This window comes from Girardinichthys multiradiatus, chromosome 1 (genome assembly GCF_021462225.1).
Source record: "Girardinichthys multiradiatus isolate DD_20200921_A chromosome 1, DD_fGirMul_XY1, whole genome shotgun sequence".
Classification (NCBI taxonomy): Eukaryota; Metazoa; Chordata; class Actinopteri; order Cyprinodontiformes; family Goodeidae; genus Girardinichthys; species Girardinichthys multiradiatus.
In genome coordinates, this window is record NC_061794.1 from 32221498 (window position 1) to 32243977 (window position 22480).

At 40.6% G+C, this 22480-nt stretch overlaps 1 protein-coding gene across 2 annotated transcripts in view; it reads left to right on the top strand.

The window, feature by feature from the left end:
* The window catches only part of slc12a5b (solute carrier family 12 member 5b), a 42947-nt gene that overhangs the window by 16851 nt on the left and 3616 nt on the right, over positions 1-22480 (top strand). Inside the window, exons 2-25 of one of the 2 annotated variants that reach the window (XM_047366803.1) lie at positions 4000-4103; positions 4189-4329; positions 7306-7452; positions 7914-7968; positions 8619-8749; positions 9240-9487; positions 9571-9782; positions 9864-10031; positions 11207-11305; positions 11421-11478; positions 11610-11784; positions 11904-12022; positions 12118-12216; positions 15989-16108; positions 16251-16355; positions 16483-16651; positions 16743-16938; positions 19830-19999; positions 20158-20289; positions 20435-20542; positions 20898-21014; positions 21210-21415; positions 22145-22159; positions 22247-22380. In XM_047366803.1, the coding sequence (XP_047222759.1) occupies positions 4000-4103; positions 4189-4329; positions 7306-7452; positions 7914-7968; positions 8619-8749; positions 9240-9487; positions 9571-9782; positions 9864-10031; positions 11207-11305; positions 11421-11478; positions 11610-11784; positions 11904-12022; positions 12118-12216; positions 15989-16108; positions 16251-16355; positions 16483-16651; positions 16743-16938; positions 19830-19999; positions 20158-20289; positions 20435-20542; positions 20898-21014; positions 21210-21415; positions 22145-22159; positions 22247-22380 (3228 nt within the window). The remainder of the gene's footprint in view (positions 1-3999; positions 4104-4188; positions 4330-7305; positions 7453-7913; positions 7969-8618; positions 8750-9239; positions 9488-9570; positions 9783-9863; positions 10032-11206; positions 11306-11420; positions 11479-11609; positions 11785-11903; positions 12023-12117; positions 12217-15988; positions 16109-16250; positions 16356-16482; positions 16652-16742; positions 16939-19829; positions 20000-20157; positions 20290-20434; positions 20543-20897; positions 21015-21209; positions 21416-22144; positions 22160-22246; positions 22381-22480) is intronic. The other variant, XM_047367517.1, reaches the window with a different exon arrangement.

The following is a 22480-nucleotide window of genomic DNA, read 5'->3' on the forward strand; positions in this document are numbered from 1 at the left end:
TGAATTATCCTTGGAAGACAGTTATGAAATAAAAAAGAGATTTACAGTATAAAGCCCCATCAGATTTACTTGTCTCCCTCTCTCTCACGCACACAGGCATCCATCTTTCTGAGGTTGGATTAGGATGTTGATGGGGATAGGTCTTTTTGATCATTTTAGTATCTTTATAGGAATAAAGCTGAAGCCTTTTTTTTTTATCATGCAGTCAAAAGGGCTTAATGTAAAAACCCGTATTGGTTTCCAGTCTGAAGCATTTGCACTCTTGGAAAAATGCAATTATAAGACAGTGCTTTTTTCTTTATAAATATAACAAAGAGTTTTGAGTGAAGCATGACAAATAAATGTCTTGCATCTAAAATTGTTTTAATACAGGTGATACATGATTCTTTATTTCATCATAATTAAACAAGGCAACACCTGCAAGCTAGATCAGGCATCCAACTTGAGCTGTGATGCTACTTCATATTTGATCTTCATTCAGCTCCTCCACCACTCCATCGCTCCCCCTGGGCTCTTTAGTCACAGACCCTTTTCTCACTGCCAGACATGCAAAAGACAAGGTCAGGGGGTGATGAGTTCGGAACCTTGACAGCAGCCTAAAACTTATACAATATTGGCTAATAAAGACATAAATAACTGAACTAACAGTTATTTCTTACTGCACAGTGATGTTTGTAAATATCACGTTCGGCTTTGTAAACAGTAAAAGGGCGCAGTCTGTTACTTGTTCTTAAAGGGTCAAAAGGCTTCTCAAAAAACATCATCCTGGCCAAAAAAACAACTAAATCTTTGAAGGGATATCCTAGAGAGTGCTACAGTAAAATCCTAAACTCAACTGCATTGGAATGGCAGTGAAGCAAAGAACAAATATTTGAAGTTTTACTTCTTCTCCACTCCACATATATTTTTATGTGTCCATGTATGATACACAAAAAAGCTTTTGTTCTTTAGGGCAGAGCTAATCCATCCATCCTTCCATCCATCCATCCATTTTGCATCCTTGTAGGTCACAGAATTTGGGAGTTTTCTTTTGATTGGCTGAAAACATTTGTTTCTAAATTGTTTTCAAATATTTTACCCAACTAAAAGCTGAAAAGTGGGACAACATGTGGCATAGTGGTAGAGCGCACTACCATTGTACAGAGGCCTCAGTTCTTGACGCAACTGACTACTTTTGAAAAAAAAAAAAAAAAACTGGCCACTACTGCTGTGCAAAAAAATCTTTAAAAAGGCTGAAAAGTCTGGCATGCAATACTTTGATTTGTAAATCTTTTGGGGTATGTGTCTACCAGCTTTTCACATCTTTGAGTTTCTTGTTCATTCTTCCTTGAAAAATAATTCTTTCACTCTCAGATTGGATCAAGCACAACTATGAATATCAATTTACAAGTCTTACCTCAGATCAATTCGAACTAGGTTGAACTTTGACTGGGTCATTCTATCATATGAATATATTTGATCTAAGATATTCCATTGTAGCTCTGGCTGTATGCTTAGAATTGTTGTGCTGGAGGAACGTCAGCTACCGCCCCAGTCTAAAATCTTTGCAGTTCCAAACAGGCCTTCTTCCAGGATTGTCCTGTATTTTGCCATCCAGCTTTGACCAGTTTCCTTCTTCTTGCTGAAGAAAATCATCACAGTTGTACTGTCAACAGATACTACCACCTAACCTGTGGATATTTGCATTTCCTCCAGAGTTACCATGGGCTTTCTGGTTGCTTCTCTGATTAATGCTTTCCTTGCTCATCTGGCAAGTTTAGATGCACGGTCATGTCCTGGTAGGTTTGTACCCTTTTCAGTTCTGGATGTTGGATTAAAAAGTGCTCCATGGTGTTGGTTTATTGCATGAAATCTCATTAAATACCTTGACGATTATGGGTTTATTATGACAAAATGTTACAAAGTTCAAAGGGTTTAAAAAGTTTTGAAAGGCACCATAAAAACTGGACAGAACACCAAGCCATCGCAGGACAACCAATGTCAGCACACACTGTAGGGAAATAACCTAACATACATGCATTTGGACTGTGGGAGGAAGCCAGAGTGCTCAAGGGAAAAACCTACCTATGTGCTGGGAGAAAATGCAAGCTTCACACATAGAGACCAAAGCTGGGATTCTAATCCAGAACCTTCTTGCTGTGAGACAGTGCACCTTATGATTTTTAGAGTACACAAAGGTTTAAAAAACATCTTTGTCTTTATGGGGAAAGCAGATAGAGACAAAATCCCACCAGCCCATCGTTGCTTTAGCTCAAACAAGGTCGAGCAAAAACATGATGTGTAGCCAAAATAAAAGCAGTCATGCAAGCACACGGACACGCACACAGGCATTTAATAAAGCATCGTTAAGTTGCATTCTCCTAAAAGCAGGTTTTATTCAAAGCTAAAAGCAAGAATGGGGATAGAATACAGATTTTGAAAGCCAAGCAGTACTCTGCGGGATTACAACAGACTTGCTAAAAATAAAACTGATTGTGGATTTTGTTACCAAGAAAACAATCAAAGGTCATAATTCTTTCTCACGTTCAGCATTTTGTTTTCAGACCTGATTGCTAAAAAATGTACAACAGTTGAGGATGTTGTCTAAAATCAAAAAAGATTTGACAGGCTATGAATTTTGTAGAGCTGTCCATGGTTCAAAGGATTAATAACTGTGTCAGAGCAGTTTGGCAAGCATTTGACTTTCCCCTTTACTTTAGAGATTAGCGTGTAATACAGCTACAGATTTGGGAAGAGGTGACTTGGCTGTGCTGCAGTGAGCAGCCAGATGTTACTCAACTACAAAATGTCAAATGGCTTTCAAGAATAAAACTTCATTGTCCTGAAAACCAAGGTAGAATGTTTTGTCTGTTTTTCTTACCTGACATTTGGGATTCTTCATATTTTTTTGAGAATACCCTTCAATACGAGAGAGGTGTTCACTACCCTCAATAACCCTCTGGTGGGATTTGCAGGGTGAGGTTGTTCATAAAGTGTGGTGAAAGGTACTAGATGCTGTTGAAACAGCTGAAAACCATAAACAGCTGGCATTATACTGGGAGAAAGCAGGTAAATATTCAGGGGGACTAGCCTAGGAGCAAATAAAACCAGAGACCATAAATACTGGGGGAGAATGATTACTGGATGGAGAGTAGGTATCAGCAGATGGTTAATAGCTGAGAGAAACTAATGGGATAGATTGACAGAACAATAAACTCTATAAGGAAACACAGAACCTGGGAACACCAAAGATCCAAATACACACACATAAAAAGAGAGAGAATCTTCATATCATGTCAAGTCTGTACATTTGAGGTTAAATTTAAGTATTATAGAATCTGCCTTAAAACTGGGAGAGGGTGTACTTTCTTTTTTTTCACAAATGTAACGGCAGATCTCATCTGCTTATAAACCTATGGGCCTGAAATGGCAAGTTGACACAGAAACCACATTAACTCCACTGATTTGCTTTTGCTCATTCATAATATTTTTCAAACCATGTGATCCCATGAGTTAGTCAAATCTTGCATCATTTTAAAGGGATGATAAAATGAAGATGCATCACTTCTTTTCTCATCAAAAATCATCAGCTTCCCACAGCTGGTATGAGGGATTGTCTCTGATACTACATGTTTGATGTTGTCCGTATGTGGTTCAGTGCAGTATGGCTAGACATCTGTACTTTGGTCCCTTGCAATGGGTATTTTCCCCAAGTTTGGAGGTTTGTCCACATGAAAGTTGCTTCTTTTCAAATGTGGAGAGTTGCACCCCTTTAGACTTTTAACAATTAATAACCTCATTAATGACCTGCTTGTATCTCTACCAATGCTTATAAATAATCTGTCTTACTTAATATTCTTTACAGGTGAAGAAAAAAGAAAGACTCTTTCATTGTGACTCCAAATGTAGAAGTTGTTTCCTCCTTTAACCATGAAAACACCACTCAGCTCCTACCTTGGTGTTCCTAAACTGAATGAAGAATCAACTCACATCCTGATGGCTGGTGTTTCCGTGTTTCAGGCGATGGACACCCCAAAGAGAGCAGTCCTTTCATCAACAGCAGCGCAGCCTCCGATATGAAAAAGAGCCAGCAATACGACGGCAAGAGCATGGCTTTATTTGAGGTGGAGGCTGCCCTTGGTAATCAGCACCAATTTGTTTTGTAAAATGACTATTTTTTACAAATGTGTTACTTTGTTTGTGCTGTAGGAGGAGATTGATACCAGTCCAATGGTCTCCTCTCTACTCAGCTCTCTGGCCAACTACTCCAACCTGCCAACGGGCAGCAAAGAGCACGAAGAGGCTGAGAATAATGAGGAGGGTGCTCGGCCATCAAAAAAACCTGTAAAGGTAGGTCATTGCAGCAGTATTTTTGTGAATGGAAAATTGTACCTCATTTAATTTTTCATTTACATCAGAGGTGTTTGTTATCAGCTCTCATACAGTAAGAGATATTATAGTAGTAGTTGATAGGGGGAGCAAAGAGATATTGAATAAAAATGGCTCCAACAACTCAGCCTTGAGGGAACCTACTTTTTACACTCTTACTTAGCATTGACAAATATTAATCTAGAACAGTGTATGGAACAGGCTTAACTAACTAAGCTGTTCAAAATTAGTTTTTAAATTTAATGGATATTTCAGTCTTCTTTAGTTGTACTTTGGTCAAAGTTGTGTATATTCAATCAAAGTACAAACCACAAAGAAGTAAAAAGTGCAACCGAGTATTTGACCCGACAACTGAGTACAGTACTACAAAAATGGTGTCAATTTTAGAAAACAGATTAAGCTCTAAACATATGTAAACATGTTACTAAAGTAATTTGAACATATTGAGCTGTATTTCCTGCCTTATGTGGAGAAGACTTATTTTCTCAATCTAAATTCTGCTCTGTTGTGACCTCCTATCATAGTGCATAAAATAGCTATCCTGCTATGTTAAAGTTAAATAATATTTAAAAACAATGCATCAGCTGAAACATTTTGGCAGTTTTTAGAAATGATGCTGACTAATATGATTGATGGAGAAAGTTGAATGAAGTCTGGGGCCCTCAAGGAAGGGTCTTCAATGGAAAGTCATTTTTTTATGCACATGCACGAATGAAGTATACAGGTCCTTCTCAAAATATTAGCATATTGTGATAAAGTTCATTATTTTTCATAATGTAATGATGAAAATTTAACATTCATATATTTTAGATTCATTGCACACTAACTGAAATATTTCAGGTCTTTTATTGTCTTAATACGGATGATTTTGGCATACAGCTCATGAAAACCCAAAATTCCTATCTCACAAAATTAGCATATTTCATCCGACCAATAAAAGAAAAGTGTTTTTAATACAAAAAACGTCAACCTTCAAATAATTATGTACAGTTATGCACTCAATACTTGGTCGGGAATCCTTTGGCAGAAATGACTGCTTCAATGCGGCGTGGCATGGAGGCAATCAGCCTGTGGCACTGCTGAGGTCTTATGGAGGCCCAGGATGCTTCGATAGCGGCCTTTAGCTCATCCAGAGTGTTGGGTCTTGAGTCTCTCAACGTTTTCTTCACAATATCCCACAGATTCTCTATGGGGTTCAGGTCAGGAGAGTTGGCAGGCCAATTGAGCACAGTGATACCATGGTCAGTAAACCATTTACCAGTGGTTTTGGCACTGTGAGCAGGTGCCAGGTCGTGCTGAAAAATGAAATCTTCATCTCCATAAAGCTTTTCAGCAGATGGAAGCATGAAGTGCTCCAAAATCTCCTGATAGCTAGCTGCATTGACCCTGCCCTCGATAAAACACAGTGGACCAACACTAGCAGCTGACACGGCACCCCAGACCATCACTGACTGTGGGAACTTGACACTGGACTTCTGGCATTTTGGCATTTTGGCATTTCCTTCTCCCCAGTCTTCCTCCAGACTCTGGCACCTTGATTTCCGAATGACATGCAGAATTTGCTTTCATCCGAAAAAAGTACTTTGGACCACTGAGCAACAGTCCAGTGCTGCTTCTCTGTAGCCCAGGTCAGGTGCTTCTGCCGCTGTTTCTGGTTCAAAAGTGGCTTGACCTGGGGAATGCGGCACCTGTAGCCCATTTCCTGCACACGCCTGTGCACGGTGGCTCTGGATGTTTCTACTCCAGACTCAGTCCACTGCTTCCGCAGGTCCCCCAAGGTCTGGAATCGGCCCTTCTCCACAATCTTCCTCAGGGTCCGGTCACCTCTTCTCGTTGTGCAGCGTTTTCTGCCACACTTTTTCCTTCCCACAGACTTCCCACTGAGGTGCCTTGATACAGCACTCTGGGAACAGCCTATTCGTTCAGAAATTTCTTTCTGTGTCTTACCCTCTTGCTTGAGGGTGTCAATAGTGGCCTTCTGGACAGCAGTCAGGTCGGCAGTCTTACCCATGATTGGGGTTTTGAGTGATGAACCAGGCTGGGAGTTTTAAAGGCCTCAGGAATATTTTGCAGGTGTTTAGAGTTAACTCGTTGATTCAGATGATTAGGTTCATAGCTCGTTTAGAGACCCTTTTAATGATATGCTAATTTTGTGAGATAGGAATTTTGGGTTTTCATGAGCTGTATGCCAAAATCATCCGTATTAAGACAATAAAAGACCTGAAATATTTCAGTTAGTGTGCAATGAATCTAAAATATATGAATGTTAAATTTTCATCATTACATTATGGAAAATAATTAACTTTATCACAATATGCTAATATTTTGAGAAGGACCTGTAGTGCCTGTAAAATATCTATCAGTATCTTCTTATTCTGCTTTTCAGTTGAGTCAATGAAAAATTCTCCTTACTTATGTGATTGAAACTCCTTTTAATTTACTTGCCAGTCAGTTTCAAAGTTTTATTACAACAGTGCTCTTAATAATCATAAAGGCTCTTGGCTATCAATAAATTTAGTTTTGAAGCCCTCATGACATTTTTTTTTTTTTTCACGAACAGAGATATCAATGGCTTCATGTAAAAACTAGTTACTGAAAATATTTCCTAAAGAACATCCAGTTTTTAAAAAGAGCTTTTAAAATTAATACTTTCATCCAAATGGAATGTCAGAATGGTCCACATTTGGTATTTTCACATTACATGAGATCAAAACAATAAAAAAGTTATAAAAAGCAATAAAACATTTGCGCACATTTGTACTTGGCTTGGCCATCATGTCTTAAACGATCTCTGCAGCTGAGCTGGAGACAGAATGAGAGAAGCACGTCATTTTATCATTTTAATGCTTTGTGAAACATCAGATGTATATAACTCAACACCTGAAAGCACTTGACTCTTTTTTTCTCCCATTTGTTGTTATGGTTTATGTTTTCCAGGCTCCCCAGCTGGGCACCCTGATGGGAGTCTATTTGCCATGCATCCAGAATATTTTTGGAGTGATCCTCTTCCTGCGAATGACATGGATGGTTGGGATTGGAGGAGTCTTGGGCTCGTTCATAATTGTCTTTATGTGTTGCTCTACGGTGTGTAAAACTGCAGATGTTCATGCAGTGGTACATCTGTTGTATGAGGAGATGTTTTTTTTTCTTTTAAATACAACACTTGGGACACATTTGTTTACCCATAAAAATACAGCCGTTTTTATGTCGCAGTACACTAAACCTGCACATGTCTATATCCAGCATGTTCATATCATGATCATTGATATCAGGTCTGATGGGATGTGGTTAACAAAATTACTCAGTTTGACAACAAGAAATACAAAGGAAAGTATCCATATATGCTGCTTAGAGGCCTTTATGAAAAGAGTGACTCAACAAAGGTCTGAACATTCAACATAAGGAGAGACACTAAATGTAAGGTTGTGCATTATGAATCTAATCAGAGATGCTGCTATTTCTCCACTGAACCTTTCAGTATGACCAAATAGGACAGTCTGTTGTTTGACTTTATGTTCTTCTTTGTGGTTCGCTGCCGTTTCCAGACCATGCTCACGGCCATTTCTATGAGTGCCATTGCAACAAATGGAGTCGTACCAGGTAAGGGTCTAACTCCAGGCATGTTCAGTCCTTTGAAAATGTATTCATGCCCCTTTCATGTTTCCACATTTTGTCACATTAGAACCATAAACTTCCATGTATTTCATAGGGATTTTATCTGATAGATGATATATAGCAAAATTGTGGTAGAAGATTTATAGTTTTCACCATTTTTTACAAAGAAAAATCTAAAAATGTGGCATGCATTTTTTTGTACTCTGATACCCCAAACGTGAAATCCAGTACAACCTTTTTCCTTCAGAGGTTATCTAATTGATAAATACACACGTCCCTCGTGTGTAATTTTATCTCTGTATAAATCCACTTGTTCAGTTAAGGCCTCAGAGATTTTTCAGGGAATATTAGTAAAGAAATAACATAATGAAGACCTAGGAACAGAGTTCACAGGTCAGTGGAGCAAGCTGTGGAGCATGTTTAAAGCAAGATTAGGTTACTTTAGGGGTGGGGTAGTGGTTGGAGGGGATTACTCACAGTTACTCACTACATTTTGTGGGTATTTGAGATTTTATCCCAATAAAATATATTTGAGTTTGTGGTAAAAGATGGACAAATGGAGATGAATACTTTTACAAAGGAATCTCCTAATGAGTCTGACAGGTAAGACCACTGTGTGTGTTTGTGATTCACAGCTGGTGGTTCGTACTATATGATATCTCGCTCTCTGGGGCCTGAGTTTGGTGGAGCTGTGGGGATTTGCTTCTACCTGGGAACGACCTTTGCGGGGGCCATGTACATTCTGGGTTGTATTGAAATTCTGCTGGTGAGTGGATCCAAGTACCAAATACAGCTTTTAATGAATGTTTGATATTTGGCAATAATTTACACTTGATGTCTTCATCCTGTGTGACATATTATTTAAGTTAAAACTTTAGTTAAAATTGCATCAAAATACAATATCTGCTGCCTTGTTAAGAAATAGAAGGGCAAACCTTCTTATAAAGAAAAGGCAGTTACTTGATACGGTGCTGCATTTACATTTTAAAAAAGTTTAAACAATTTTACATGAATTTTAGACTTTTTAAGTAGATTTTCAGCTTTGTGAACTTTTGACAATAGGTTTTTAATCACATTTGAAAGTAATTATTTCCATGTGCACAATACATTTATATTTGATATTTAACTGCAGTAAGAGAACATAGAAATGTTTCATTTAATGTGCTAACATGTAAATGAAAAAAATATCTTATCATCACTTCTTTTGTCTCTACCTTCTTTTTCCCCTTTTTCTTTACCTCTGTACACTCCTTCAGATTTACATTGTTCCACAGGCAGCCATCTTTAAGATTGAGGGCCTGGAGGGTCCTGAGGCAGAGATTGCACTCCTCAATAACATGCGGGTTTACGGCACCATTGTCCTGAGCTTCATGGCCATAGTGGTATTTGTTGGGGTCAAATACGTCAATAAGTTGGCGTTGGTCTTCCTGGCCTGCGTTATCCTATCTATTCTGGCTGTTTACGCTGGAATCATCAAGACTGCCCTTGAGCCTCCCGTCTTTCCGTAAGTGACTGTTTTGTTTAGGTATTTAACTTATCTCAACCTAAAATAACAAGGCATTTTATTGTCTTTTTCTTACTTTGCAGTGTTTGTCTCATTGGAAATCGAACGCTTCTCTCAAAATCATATGACATCTGTGCAAAGGTCGTTGAAATAGACAATGAGACGATCACCACCAAAATGTGGAGGTCATTCTGTGATTCTGATTCCCTCAATGCAACGTGTGACGAATATTTCATCAACAACAACATCACAGAGATACAGGGCATTCCGGGGGTCACTAGTGGTATCCTTGCAGGTTTGTTCTGTGACGCACCTGTAACACTGTTTGATGATTACTCTACAGACTCAGATTTATTTACACTCATCCTTTTCTCAGAGAACCTCTTTGGAAACTATCTGGAAAAAGGCATGATTTTAGAGAAGCGTGGAATCTCATCCAATGTGGATCCTGATATTCCAACCACCAACGCCAACCGTTACGTCCTGGCTGACATCACCAGCTTCTTCACCCTGCTGGTGGGAATTTATTTCCCATCTGTCACAGGTGACCCTGGAGATTCTACTCAAATTCCTCTACATCTCAAATTTAAAGTTATTACACTCAAAGATTTCAAAGTAAGACTAATTGTGTAGAAATGTGTAATACTCATCTATTCATAACATGCACCGTATTTGACCACACCGAACTTAAATGTTCTGTAAATGTGGATCTGGAGATGTGGGGCCTGCCAGACAGACTTGGTAAACCCAAGCGAGTGATTAGGGCAAACTGAGAATGTCATGTCAGGGCCCCTGTGTAGGAGATCTTCAAGACCTCCATTGCAGATGCAGATTTCAGGAGCTGTGGCCTAAAATTCATGCCTGTTAACACCAAAGGACCCTTCGGGGGGGTCACTGCTGGAAGAAATGGAAGCAATCAAGCTGGTGAGAGAGACCTTCAGGTACTTGGTTGCCCCTGGGAACTCCCAAAGCAGTTGACCGGTACCAAATGAGCAGTGTGGATTTCGTAATGGCTGTGGAACAGTGGAACAGATCTTTTCACTAATAAAATTGCTGAGTGGTTAATGGAAGTTTTGTTGTCCCCCATGTTATTTTACGGAAGGTGTTAGTAGAGTATTAAATTGAGTACTTCTAATTCAAGCTCCCCGATAGATGACAGAGGTTGTCACTTCCTCACCTCCATGGATTGAAAAAGGCAATCAGTCCAAAAACAATTTAACTAGTATTACTTTAGAAGTAGTTAGAAGGAGCTGAGGCGTCGCCCGGACCCTCAGTGGCGTGAGCAGGAGCTGAGGCGTCGCCCGGACCCCCGATGACTTCAGCCGAGGCGCCCCTCTTACGACGTGTTCTGCGGCGTGAGCAATGTACAGAAATTGATCTGAGTGGAGTTACAGAAAAGTTTATAAAATGCTGTAGCAATTGTTGATTCCTATTAGATCTATAGTTATTTCAGTGCTGTATTTACTAAAGGTTGTTTTTGCTGCCTCCAAGTGGAGCAAAAAATGTGCCATTGACTTTCTAACAAGAGCAAACCAAGTTAGCTTCTTAAGGATTTTCTGAGCATGAAAATCTATGAAAAATTTAGCCAAAATCAATAAATGTGTGTAAGAACATTTAGGTGATTCTGGTGGTGCAAACACTGAAGAAAAACAAGCAAAGACAAACAAATTTCCCCTTGAGAATTTTAAGTGTGAATCTCATTTTTTTCGGGGCTCACAGGGATCATGGCAGGCTCAAACCGCTCTGGCGACCTACGCGATGCCCAGAAGTCCATCCCAATTGGAACCATCGCAGCCATCACCACTACCTCCACTGTTTGTATCCTTAATTGGTCAAACACTGTCAAGAAAGAAAGAGCCAGCATGCCAGATGATCATACATTTTGAAATAAATATCCTAGACCATGTGCTGTTTCTTAACTTTTCCTCCAAAGATATGTCGTGTGTGGTCCTGTTTGGTGCTTGTATAGAAGGAGTGGTACTAAGAGACAAGTAAGTTTATTTAGTGTAAAGAGCTGATTTTTTTTTCTCTTTTACTTTGATCATCTGCATCAGATGTTTTGAAAGTTCCCTTGCATGCACTGATTAATAAAGTATAGCTGAGATTTTTCCTCGCTCCTCAGGTTTGGTGAAGGGGTTAATGGTAACCTGGTTATTGGAACGCTGGCATGGCCCTCTCCCTGGGTCATTGTGTTTGGCTCTTTTTTCTCCACCTGTGGTGCAGGACTTCAGAGTCTAACTGGAGCTCCACGTCTTCTTCAAGCTATCTCAAGAGATGGCATCATCCCATTTCTCAGAGTATGGACAAGGCTCAGTTTGTGCACATCTCCATTTCATACTAAAAACAAATTTATGAGGATTTGAAATCTTAAAACTTAAAACTGATGTGTCTTTCTCTAAATGGGTATTTCTTTTAGGTGTTTGGACATGGTAAAGCTAACGGGGAGCCAACTTGGGCGCTGTTACTAACAGCTAGCATCTGTGAAATCGGTATCATCATTGCCTCCCTGGATGCAGTCGCTCCTATCCTCTCCATGTAAGAATACCAGCATGAATTCACTGTCAAACTAAATAATCACAGCTGCTTAAAGTCCTCTTCTTTTACTTTTAACTGTTGTTTTTTGTCTTTAGGTTTTTCTTGATGTGCTACATGTTTGTCAATCTTGCCTGTGCCCTGCAGACTCTGCTGAGGACACCAAACTGGAGACCACGCTTCAAATTCTACCACTGGTAAGTGTGGTAGGGCTATAATTTTTTACAAGTTTTATTTCAGATGTGTTTGGGCTTGTAGCTCACAGTAGCTCTATTTATTCCTAATTTGAGCAATATGTGAAAAAGTGTGAACAAAGCAGTCGAGATTGTAGCCACTAGTTCCACAAATTGATGATGATACGAAGGAAACTCTGATCTTGGGCATCAGCACCTAACACAATGTCCAACCAAAACAAAAGCAGTGCTAACAAAGTCTGCAACGGAATTTGATTCCATGAAAATGATATTTATATGCTGATTTAATAAGGTGAGAGTCAGAAAAAATTTTGTCTGAGAGAAGTTCCTCGGAGACCGAACAAAACAGCACTCTACACAGTGATTTAAAGCGCTAACATTTTGGCAGCATTCAAATTAGTGTAAATTCTGTGCCTATTCTGATTTGCATTGTCACTCTGATGCGCCCAGGCAAGTGTCAGCACTACCATTTCTCCAATCAACTGCACCACTGGAATACATTGCATTAAGGGAGTAATGCAATAATTGAGCCACTACAACCTTTCTCCACATAATCAGTTTTCTCCTTCATTCGGCTCTAATATAGAATTAGCAATGTTGTTACAGCTAATTAAAGCAGGTAAATGTAAGGGAAGAAAATATGGAGAGCATAATTATTAATTTAACTTGATCTAAGAACATTAGCAGACATTTTGCACTGACAGAGGACATAAAAACCACTGTGTAAAACAGCACTTTCCAAATAGATTGTTAGGACTTGAGCAACGGAGGAACCCAGAATGCAGACTAGCAGGCAGCATGATGGTAAATGATAAGAAACAGGCACAGATTTCAGGCGGGCAACCAGGAGGTCATCCCGAGCAGGCACAGAGATCATGAGGAGTCCAGGACCCCCTACTCAGAGGCCTGATCAGCCGGCGACGAAGACCTGGAGATTGGCAGAGACCTGGGCGGCCGGCGACGGTAACCTGCAGGTTGGTCAGGAGGCCGGCCGAGCAGAGTAGAGGAGCTTCGGTGCGGCAGATCAGGAGGCCGACCATGGAGCATAGAGGGCCCCCCAGAAACTTTATGGAACTCCGGAGGCTTGGAGCCAGGCGCCTCATAGACAGGCGTGGAGTCTGGCGAACCCTCAGAGACAGGAACAGAGTCTGGGGAACCCTCAGAGACAGGAACAGAGTCTGGGGAACCTTCGGAGACCAGAACGAGGACAAGCTGCTCCTTGAACTCCCCAGAGACAGGATCCGGCGGTGCTTCCTTCTCAAAACCCTCGTCTATGGGTTCAGAAACCAGAACGAAGACAAACTGTTCCTTGAACCCCTCATGAACAAGGTCCGGCGGAGCTTCCTCCTCAAATCCCTCGTCTCTGGATTCAGAAGCCAGAACGAGGACAAAACTCTCAGTGGCGTGAACAGAAGCTGAGGCGTGGCCCGGACCCTCAGTGGCGTGAACAGAAGCTGAGGCGTGGCCCGGACCCTCAGTGGCGTGAGCAGGAGCTGAGGCGTCGCCCGGACCCTCAGTGGCGTGAACAGAAGCTGAGGCGTGGCCCGGACCCTCAGTGGCGTGAACAGAAGCTGAGGCGTGGCCCGGACCCTCAGTGGCGTGAACAGAAGCTGAGGCGTGGCCCGGACCCTCAGTGGCGTGAACAGAAGCTGAGGCGTGGCCCGGACCCTCAGTGGCGTGAGCAGGAGCTGAGGCGTCGCCCGGACCCTCAGTGGCGTGAGCAGGAGCTGAGGCGTCGCCCGGACCCTCAGTGGCGTGAGCAGGAGCTGAGGCGTCGCCCGGACCCTCAGTGGCGTGAGCAGGAGCTGAGGCGTCGCCCGGACCCTCAGTGGCGTGAGCAGGAGCTGAGGCGTCGCCCGGACCCTCAGTGGCGTGAGCAGGAGCTGAGGCGTCGCCCGGACCCTCAGTGGCGTGAGCAGGAGCTGAGGCGTCGCCCGGACCCTCAGTGGCGTGAGCAGGAGCTGAGGCGTCGCCCGGACCCCCGATGACTTCAGCCGAGGCGCCCCTCTTACAACGTCCTCTGCGGCGTGTGGAGGAGGTTGAGGCAGACTTAGGGTCAGGCTTCATCCCAGGCTGTGGTGTGTCTGGCCTGAGTTCCGTGAGCACCCCTTAGAGGAAAACAATAAGGTGTTCAGGACCTGGTCGTGGAGGCAGCCGCCCACGGGCCCCTCTGGAAACTCTGCAGCAGGCTGTAGACCTGGCGTGGACTGCTCAGCAGCAGCAGTAGCACCGTTCTGGAGACATGCCGTGGACTGAGCTGCAGCACCACTCATGTGGCTTGGTGTGGGTGAAGGAGGACGGCAGTAAAACTGCCTTACTGCCGTTTCATAATCCTTCTCCATCAGCTCAGGAGAGGAATACATGAGACAGGTCGTCCTGAAGCTTTTGATTTGGCGTGCATAGAACCTTAAACGCTGCTCCAGCTCGACAGGTGTTGCCTCAGAACACCGGGCTGGAGCGAGCGAAGACGGCATGGGCGGAGCTGCTGCGAGCCTGGGAAACTGTGCTGTGGCAGACGAAGATGCGGGCTTACTTGCTGCAGGCCTCACGTCAGCTGGCAGGGAAACCACCTCCTAGCCAGCCGAAACACAGGAAAGTGCTCCGCGCCGACGTTTTTTGCGGCGGGAGGAAGATGACGGTTTTGCTGCCGATACGGGAGCAGGAAGGGAACGTCGGAGCTGACGCGGAAGGAAAGAACAGCCCTCCCGAACTCTCTGGCACTGGGCCGCCTCACGCTCCATCAGCAGTGGAAACGGCAGAACCTTCAGGTCCGTTGGCTGATGTCTCATCGCCTCCTCCATCTGCTGCTGGACCCATCAATCCCTGGCGCTCTCCTGCCTACTGTCCGCGAGGTCCATTTGTGGCGGAAACATGCAGTCTAGCAGGCAGCATGATGGTAAGTGATAAGGATTTAATGACTAAAAAACAAAAACTCACTCTCAGAAGAGGCAGGGAAAAAACAATAAATGGGCTGGCATGACCCGAAAAACAAGACAGGAGCAAGATCTGAAAGCAAGGCATGAACATGATTTGAAAATGATTCCGCGATCAATAACTGAACAGGTGTGTATTTATGGAGCGTGACCAGGTGAAACAAGAAGACAGATTAACTAGGTGCAAGTGAACCGAATAAAGTTGATTGACAGGACAAAACGTGGCTTGAGCAGAATGGAAACTCCTGAATACAAACTAACAGAAACTAGAAAAACATGAAACTAAAGCATAACCAGGAAAATAATAAACAGAAGCATGATTCAAAAACTTAATTGTGAAACAGACCAACAAAACCCAAAAAAAACCACAAATCATAACATAGATACACGTTATGCTCACAAACAACACTTGCAGGCAATCTGTAATCTGTCTAATTACTCTCTTGAACTATCTGTCATAGCTATAGCATAAATTTAGTTGTATCTCTTTTCATCAGCTTTGGGTTATCCCTTCTCTTAATTCCAGTATTTAATTAGTTAAACAATTGTGGGGCCTTAATCAACAGTCTTTTAGATGGTGCAGTTACAGATGCCATGACATCATCTACACATGGTAGAGGGCATGACTCAAAAGACTATTTTTGGTTGCATAAATGATGTAGTAAACTTATCTGTTTTGAAAAACAAAAGTGAAACAAACTATGATTTATTTATGCTTCATCCGGTACTTTCAAAATATCTCGATTTTCTGGCTCTAGAATAGTATATGGCCTTTAAAAGTGATGGACAGTAGCAAATGTTCTTTAAAAAGTCCCATACCTTTGACATCCTGTCACCTACAGGGCTCTGTCTTTCCTGGGTATGAGCCTGTGTCTGTCGCTCATGTTCATCTGCTCCTGGTATTATGCCATAGTCGCTATGGGGATTGCAACCTGCATCTACAAATATATTGAGTTCTGTGGGTGAGTAATCATTATGACCGCATGTATTCTGTCATTGATGGATAATGTTTTTAGGATTACAAATGTTTTTTTTTTAAAGTGTTTTCTTTAGCACAATACTTTAAATAGATCTATTGCTAACTGTTATTATGCTGTAAAACAGAGCTGAGAAGGAGTGGGGTGATGGCATACGAGGAATTTCACTGAGCGCTGCACGATTTGCTCTGATGAGGCTGGAGGAAGGGCCGCCACACACCAAAAACTGGAGGTCCGTTTAGTTGGAAGAATTGTTGGAACATGTATAAAAGATGAAACAACTTGAAACCAGTTTGCTTTTGCCTGTTGATTTTTTTTTTAACTAATTTGTGCTAGTGTGGTGCTCTGCTTGTTTTAAGGCCTCAGATCCTGGTGCTGGTGAGCATGGATGCTGAGCAGAATGTGGAGCAGCCCCGCCTGCTTTCTCTAACCAATCAACTTAAAGCTGGCAAAGGCCTGACCATTGTAGGTACTTCTGTTCAAGGAACCTTCCTCGACAGTTATACTGAAGCCCAGCGGGCAGATCAGGTATCTTAAACGCCTTTAATAGATCCACAGCCTTTCGATCCACATTGTCAGTTGTAGAGGGTAATTTCCAGATGTGTATCTTTGTCTGCAGTCTTTGCGTAAGCTGATGGAGACAGAGAAGGTGAAGGGTTTCTCTCAGGTGGTCGTCTCCTCCAACATTAGAGATGGAACGTCACACCTGATCCAGGTTGGAGGACTTGGGGGTCTGAAGCATAATACTGTGATGGTCAGCTGGCCTCAGAACTGGAAGCAACCCGAGTGCTACCAGCAGTTTAGGAACTTTATCGGTAAGGAAACTGGTGAGAGATTGTTAAAATGGTTTGTTCATGTTCTTTTTTTATGGCCAGATGTGCAAAAAGCCTTCAGGTAAATTCATCCTTTATTACTGTAGCATATTCTTTCATTACATTTTTTTTTCAATAATCCAGCTTTTGTTTTGAGTACATTTATAGAGTGGGGAAAAATGACTCACAGTAATGTGAAAAAAATGTGATTACACATATAACATATTTGTACGTATGTAAGTATTTAATAACAATTTTAATAGTACTTACGATGTTAAGTAATATAAATCAATAATAGATACATAAAAATAAATAAAAACTGAAAGAATTCAGTAAAATTTCATTTTAGGACATCTGCTCATTTATTCCCACTTATAAAGGCTAAAATAACATATGAGCATATTAAATCAGGTGCAGAGAACATGCATTTTGAAGGTTTGTTCTGTTAAACCTCAGACATTTAGTTTGGCAGACACTATGATGAGATAAAAAGAGCTGTCTGAGACCTTTCAGAAAGAAGACTGTAGCAGCCTTTGAGTCTGTTGAGGGATTTAAAGATGTTTGGAGTTGTCCTCGAACACTGTGAGTTTTGAAGATTTGTTTTTACATCCTTTATTATCTTTCCCGTGATGTAGGGTCACAAGGTAAAACTGGACCAGGGACAAAAAGAAATTGGCACCTGTTTCACATTACATGTAAACACCAGGGAAACAGGAAGACATGCATTACTGATTGCAAGTTCCAATAATTTCTGATCATCTCAAAAAAGTAAAGTACATATTAGAAAAATATTTAGTTGCATTTATTTTATCAGTTATGTCACCTGTCATTCTGTTAAAATCAATTGTTTAATTATAGAATAGATATTTGTCCTCCTACGTAAAAGGAGTCATATCAAAATATGGATTTCTGTCCAATTTTCAGCAGAAGTTATGGAACTGCAATGAAAGCAAAATATATTTTTTAGGCAAATTAATTTTATTCTATTTTATTTTTGCCAGTACTGGCAACATTCATTGGCTGTGTTGTGTACTTTATATTATAGTACATATATATTAGCTTTTACCTAAACATGTTCCTCGTAGCCTTCGGTCACAAGGCCAAAATCTCCTGGATGTCCCTCATACAAGGCTAAAAACCAAGTGTGAGAGGGCTTTCCAGACTGTGGCTCTGAAACTGTGGAACAGTTTGCCACCGCAGCTTCATTTTGCTGACTCTGCAGAGATTTTAAAAATCAATTGAAAACCTTTCTGTTCTGCCAGGCTTTTATGTCATCGTTTTATTGTGTTTTAATATGTGTTTTTGATGTGGTTTGATATTAAAGAGGTTACAGTTCTCTATTTAAACATCCCTTTAACAGCAGTGTTCTTTTCCGGGTTGGTTTTAATCACTGATCTCTGTGGCATACAATCAGCTTTATGTTTAAATAAGAACATTGTTTCAAATTTGACCATTTTTAAAGTTTGATAACAAGAAAGTTTTTAAAGGTGTTCTGGGATTTTGTGGATTGAGACATTAAAATGTCACAATGTTTCTTTTTGGTCTCCTGTTACAGTCAGGATGACTCTGTCTAAATTAACACTCAAGTAACCCGTCCCACATTTAAATGGTAGTTGCAGCAGCATTTTATGTACCAAATAGAAATAAAATAGACAGACAGGACAAAGACATTTCGTTGTACAAAAATATTGTTGTACCCTGAACAAATATGAAATGTAAAAACTTAGTAGGTAAGTATTAAGTATTCATACCTGTTACATTTTCCACATGTTGTCAAGTTTCAAGCACAAACATTAATGCCTGTTATTGGGGTTCCATGTGATAGGCCAACACAAAGTAGTTCATGATTTGACGTTTTTATTTTATTTATTATTATTACAACTTTAGCCCTTTAACTCTTATAGCCCTAAGTGAATTTCAGTGCAACGGTTTGCCTTTTAAACTCAACAGTGAATAGAGTCAATCTTAACTGCAATCTTTGTTTAGCTTAGCAGCCCACTGGCAGTAGGAGAATATTAATCAGAAAAATAACCAAGAGTCCCTTAGAGAGCCTTACATAAATGTGGAGGAGTTGATGAGATCCTCAGCTCATGAAAATCTGAGAATGTCATTTTAGGGTACATACATGTAGCCTATGTGTTTTGTATGTAGATCTTAATGGGATTTTCTTGTACAGTGCTTTGTGACTTTGTGTCTGTGAAAGGGGCTTTTTAAATAAGCTTTACTTGATTACTTACGTTAAGTACGTACAGGAGCAGCTTTGCAGTGCATACAGTTACGCAGCTAAACACAGTGTATTCGCCTAATTATTTATTTATTGATAACATTGAAACAAAGAAAAAGTCTCAGATCACATTTTTTCACAGTGGTGATTCACATTAATCTGTTTACATTCATGCTTAATCTATTTTCTTAAACAGTGTGAAAAGTGTTAAAGACAAGACTTTAAGGATTTGTATTATAAGTTTTACATACACATTTAGACAGATTAGCAGACGCATTTTTGCTACATAATTTAAAATGCAATATTCTTGAAAAATCTATTTAAACTTGTTAAAACTCATGTAGTCTTGGAAAACAAACTTTAAAGGCTGTTTTACGTGTAGAAAGGCAGGTTCCAAAATCATTGCAGCAAATTGGTATTTAATAGGGGTGTTAAAATAAATAACAGCAAAACCAAACTAAATGTATTGTCATGATTAATTATACCAGAACTAACTCGATGGTTTTTAAAATCAGTGTGAGCTGATCATATTTTATCAGATTTGCAACATACTCATACATCACTAAGCAGCCCCAAAACATGAAGTTGTCTATTTTGCTTTATAATAAAACGATTTTTTTTTATTGAATGAATAAAATAAACCAAACCTTTGGCCTCTTTCTGTTTGCAGAGGTGGTTAGAGAGACGACCATAGCTAGTTTGGCCTTGTTGGTTCCTAAGAATATCTCCAGTTATCCATCCAATGGAGAGCGCTTCACTGAGGGCCACATAGACATGTGGTGGATTGTCCACGATGGAGGCATGCTGATGCTTCTGCCCTTCCTGCTCCGCCAACATAAGGTGAGAAACAACAGTCTGTGCTCTTTATTTCAGATGGCCTAAAATTGCTGTGTAAGGAGAAATAGTCCAATGTAAATTACAGTTTTGAGTTTAAAACACCGTATTTATGGAACATGAAAAACTTCAGTGCATGTTCAAGTCAATGTTTGCTGCCTCAGGTGTGGAGGAAGTGCAAGTTGCGCATTTTCACTGTGGCACAAATGGATGACAACAGCATTCAGATGAAGAAAGACCTCATCACCTTCCTCTATCATCTGCGCATCGATGCTGCTGTGGAAGTGGTGGAAATGGTGAGAGATTTATCTGAGACTTGTGTTCCGAATCTCTGCAAGAAGACGTTTATTAAGGAAAACTTCCACACCGTCCGTAAATAAAACCTGTTCCTTGAATAAATTATTATGCTTATTAACACAAACATCTGTTTTCCTCTCAAAGCTCGACGGTGATATCTCAGCTTACACCTACGAGAAGACACTGGTAATGGAGCAAAGATCGCAGATCCTCAAACAGATGCATCTGACAAAGAATGAGATGGAGAGAGAGGTAAATCAGAAAACACTGTTACAACACTGAGATTAACATATCATATTTAGTGGTTTTATTATCCAGCAGAGTTTTTCAGATATTTAGTCAGAGTATTCTTTGTTTTCATTTCCTCTTAACAATTTTGCACCACTTTGGGTTTTCTATCGCATAAAATTACAATAAAATACATTGAAGTTTATGGATGTGATGTGACAAAATGAAAAAAGATCAAGGGGTATGAGTACTTTTACAACTGTGCTTTAGCTACTGTAATAGTGTCTGATATTTTCCCTACTAATTTGGAGCAAAAAACAAACTAACTCCACAGGCAAACTGCAGGAATTACAGAATCGTTCCTATTTTGTTTTCGCAGATCCAAAGTATTACTGATTCATCTCGTGGATCCATCCGACGTAAAAATCCGCCAACCTTGCGGCCCCAGCAGAGTACAGAGGAGGGAACCACCCTGGCAGAAAAACCACAACATAAGGTAAAGATTTTAAAACTTCTCCTGTGTCCCCTGTTCTGTCATGAAATAGAGCTGCTACATCCCAGAAGCAATTATTGCTGCAGTGTATAACCCTTATAGTGACTCAGTCATTAATCACTGGCTTAATGAGGTCCAACCTTTACTGACAGGTTTCTCTTTTTATTCTTTCACCCTGTCATCACGTTTGTCTCTTAGTATGAGGCTGTTTCCAACCTAAAACAGGTCCGCCTGATCCAAAGTAAGAATGCAGCCACACCCACCAGCCCCACAAGCCCTACCTCACCTGCTGCTACGCTTGCCGGAGGTGCTGTCACCTGGAGAGACAGCAAGGGTCCAGATAAGGGGATGACTGACTCAGCAGCGACACCAGAGGCATGCAAAGACCCCCTTAGCATGAAGCCGTAAGTCCCTTAGAACCAAAATTCAGCTCAGTAAGTTGCAAATGAAGCTTGTTTTAAAGACCCAAGAAAACATATGGCCCAAGTAGGTAAAAAAAAAAGCTTCTGGGAAGTTTTAGAGGAAAAACATTCAGGAAAGCATAGTCAAAAGGTGTCTATATTGTTCCAATCAAATACACCCTAAATGTGCTACACACTAAATACTGTTTTTCGATATTCTTTAATTTTTTGTTTTTATAACTCCTTTTAAATTTGAAAGTGGGAATGAAGTCCCGGTATAAACTCATTAAAGGGATGAAAAACAGACATAATCACAACACCAACCAATGCAGATGCAGCATTTCACTGTTTATTATGACTTTTTTTATGAAATGTAACTTAAAATTAACCTTAATATTGCTCTGTTTATATATATGTATATTTATATTCTATTGCACTAGATGCATGACTTTATGTTACTCTTTCTCTTTTGCCTTGGAGGAGGAACAACAATTTCCCAAAATTAGCTCTCTATGAAATCCTGAAACAGATTGGTAGCCAGTGTCTGTACTTTTTACATAATGCCAACCTGTGCGCTTTAATTGTTCTAAGTAAAATACCTTTGGGTCATGTGTTCAATTTGTAATTTTACTGATTTTTAAAGAAAATCAAGTGAACCTCTAATAGATCTACCTACTTTTGTGTTAGCACCTCCCTTACATATTACAATTTTTTTTTTTACTCACGCTGCAGGGAATGGGAGAGTTTGTGAGTATTAACATTTTCTAATCAGATGTAATGCCTGATTGGGGCAGCTAAAAAGCCATTTTTCCAGCTGAATTTCTCTTGTTTCAGGAACCAGATGGATCTGAGGCGCATGCACACGGCGATGCGACTCAATGAGGTGATCATAAAGAAGTCCAAGGAGGCAAAACTTGTCCTGCTCAACATGCCCGGACCACCAAAGAACCGAGTGGGCGACGAAAACTGTATCCTTCATCTTACTTCTTGATGGTGTTATATGTGCTCTAAAACAGCAGAATGTTCTCCTTGAGAAAAAACTATTTAGCAAAAAAGTGACACAATAAC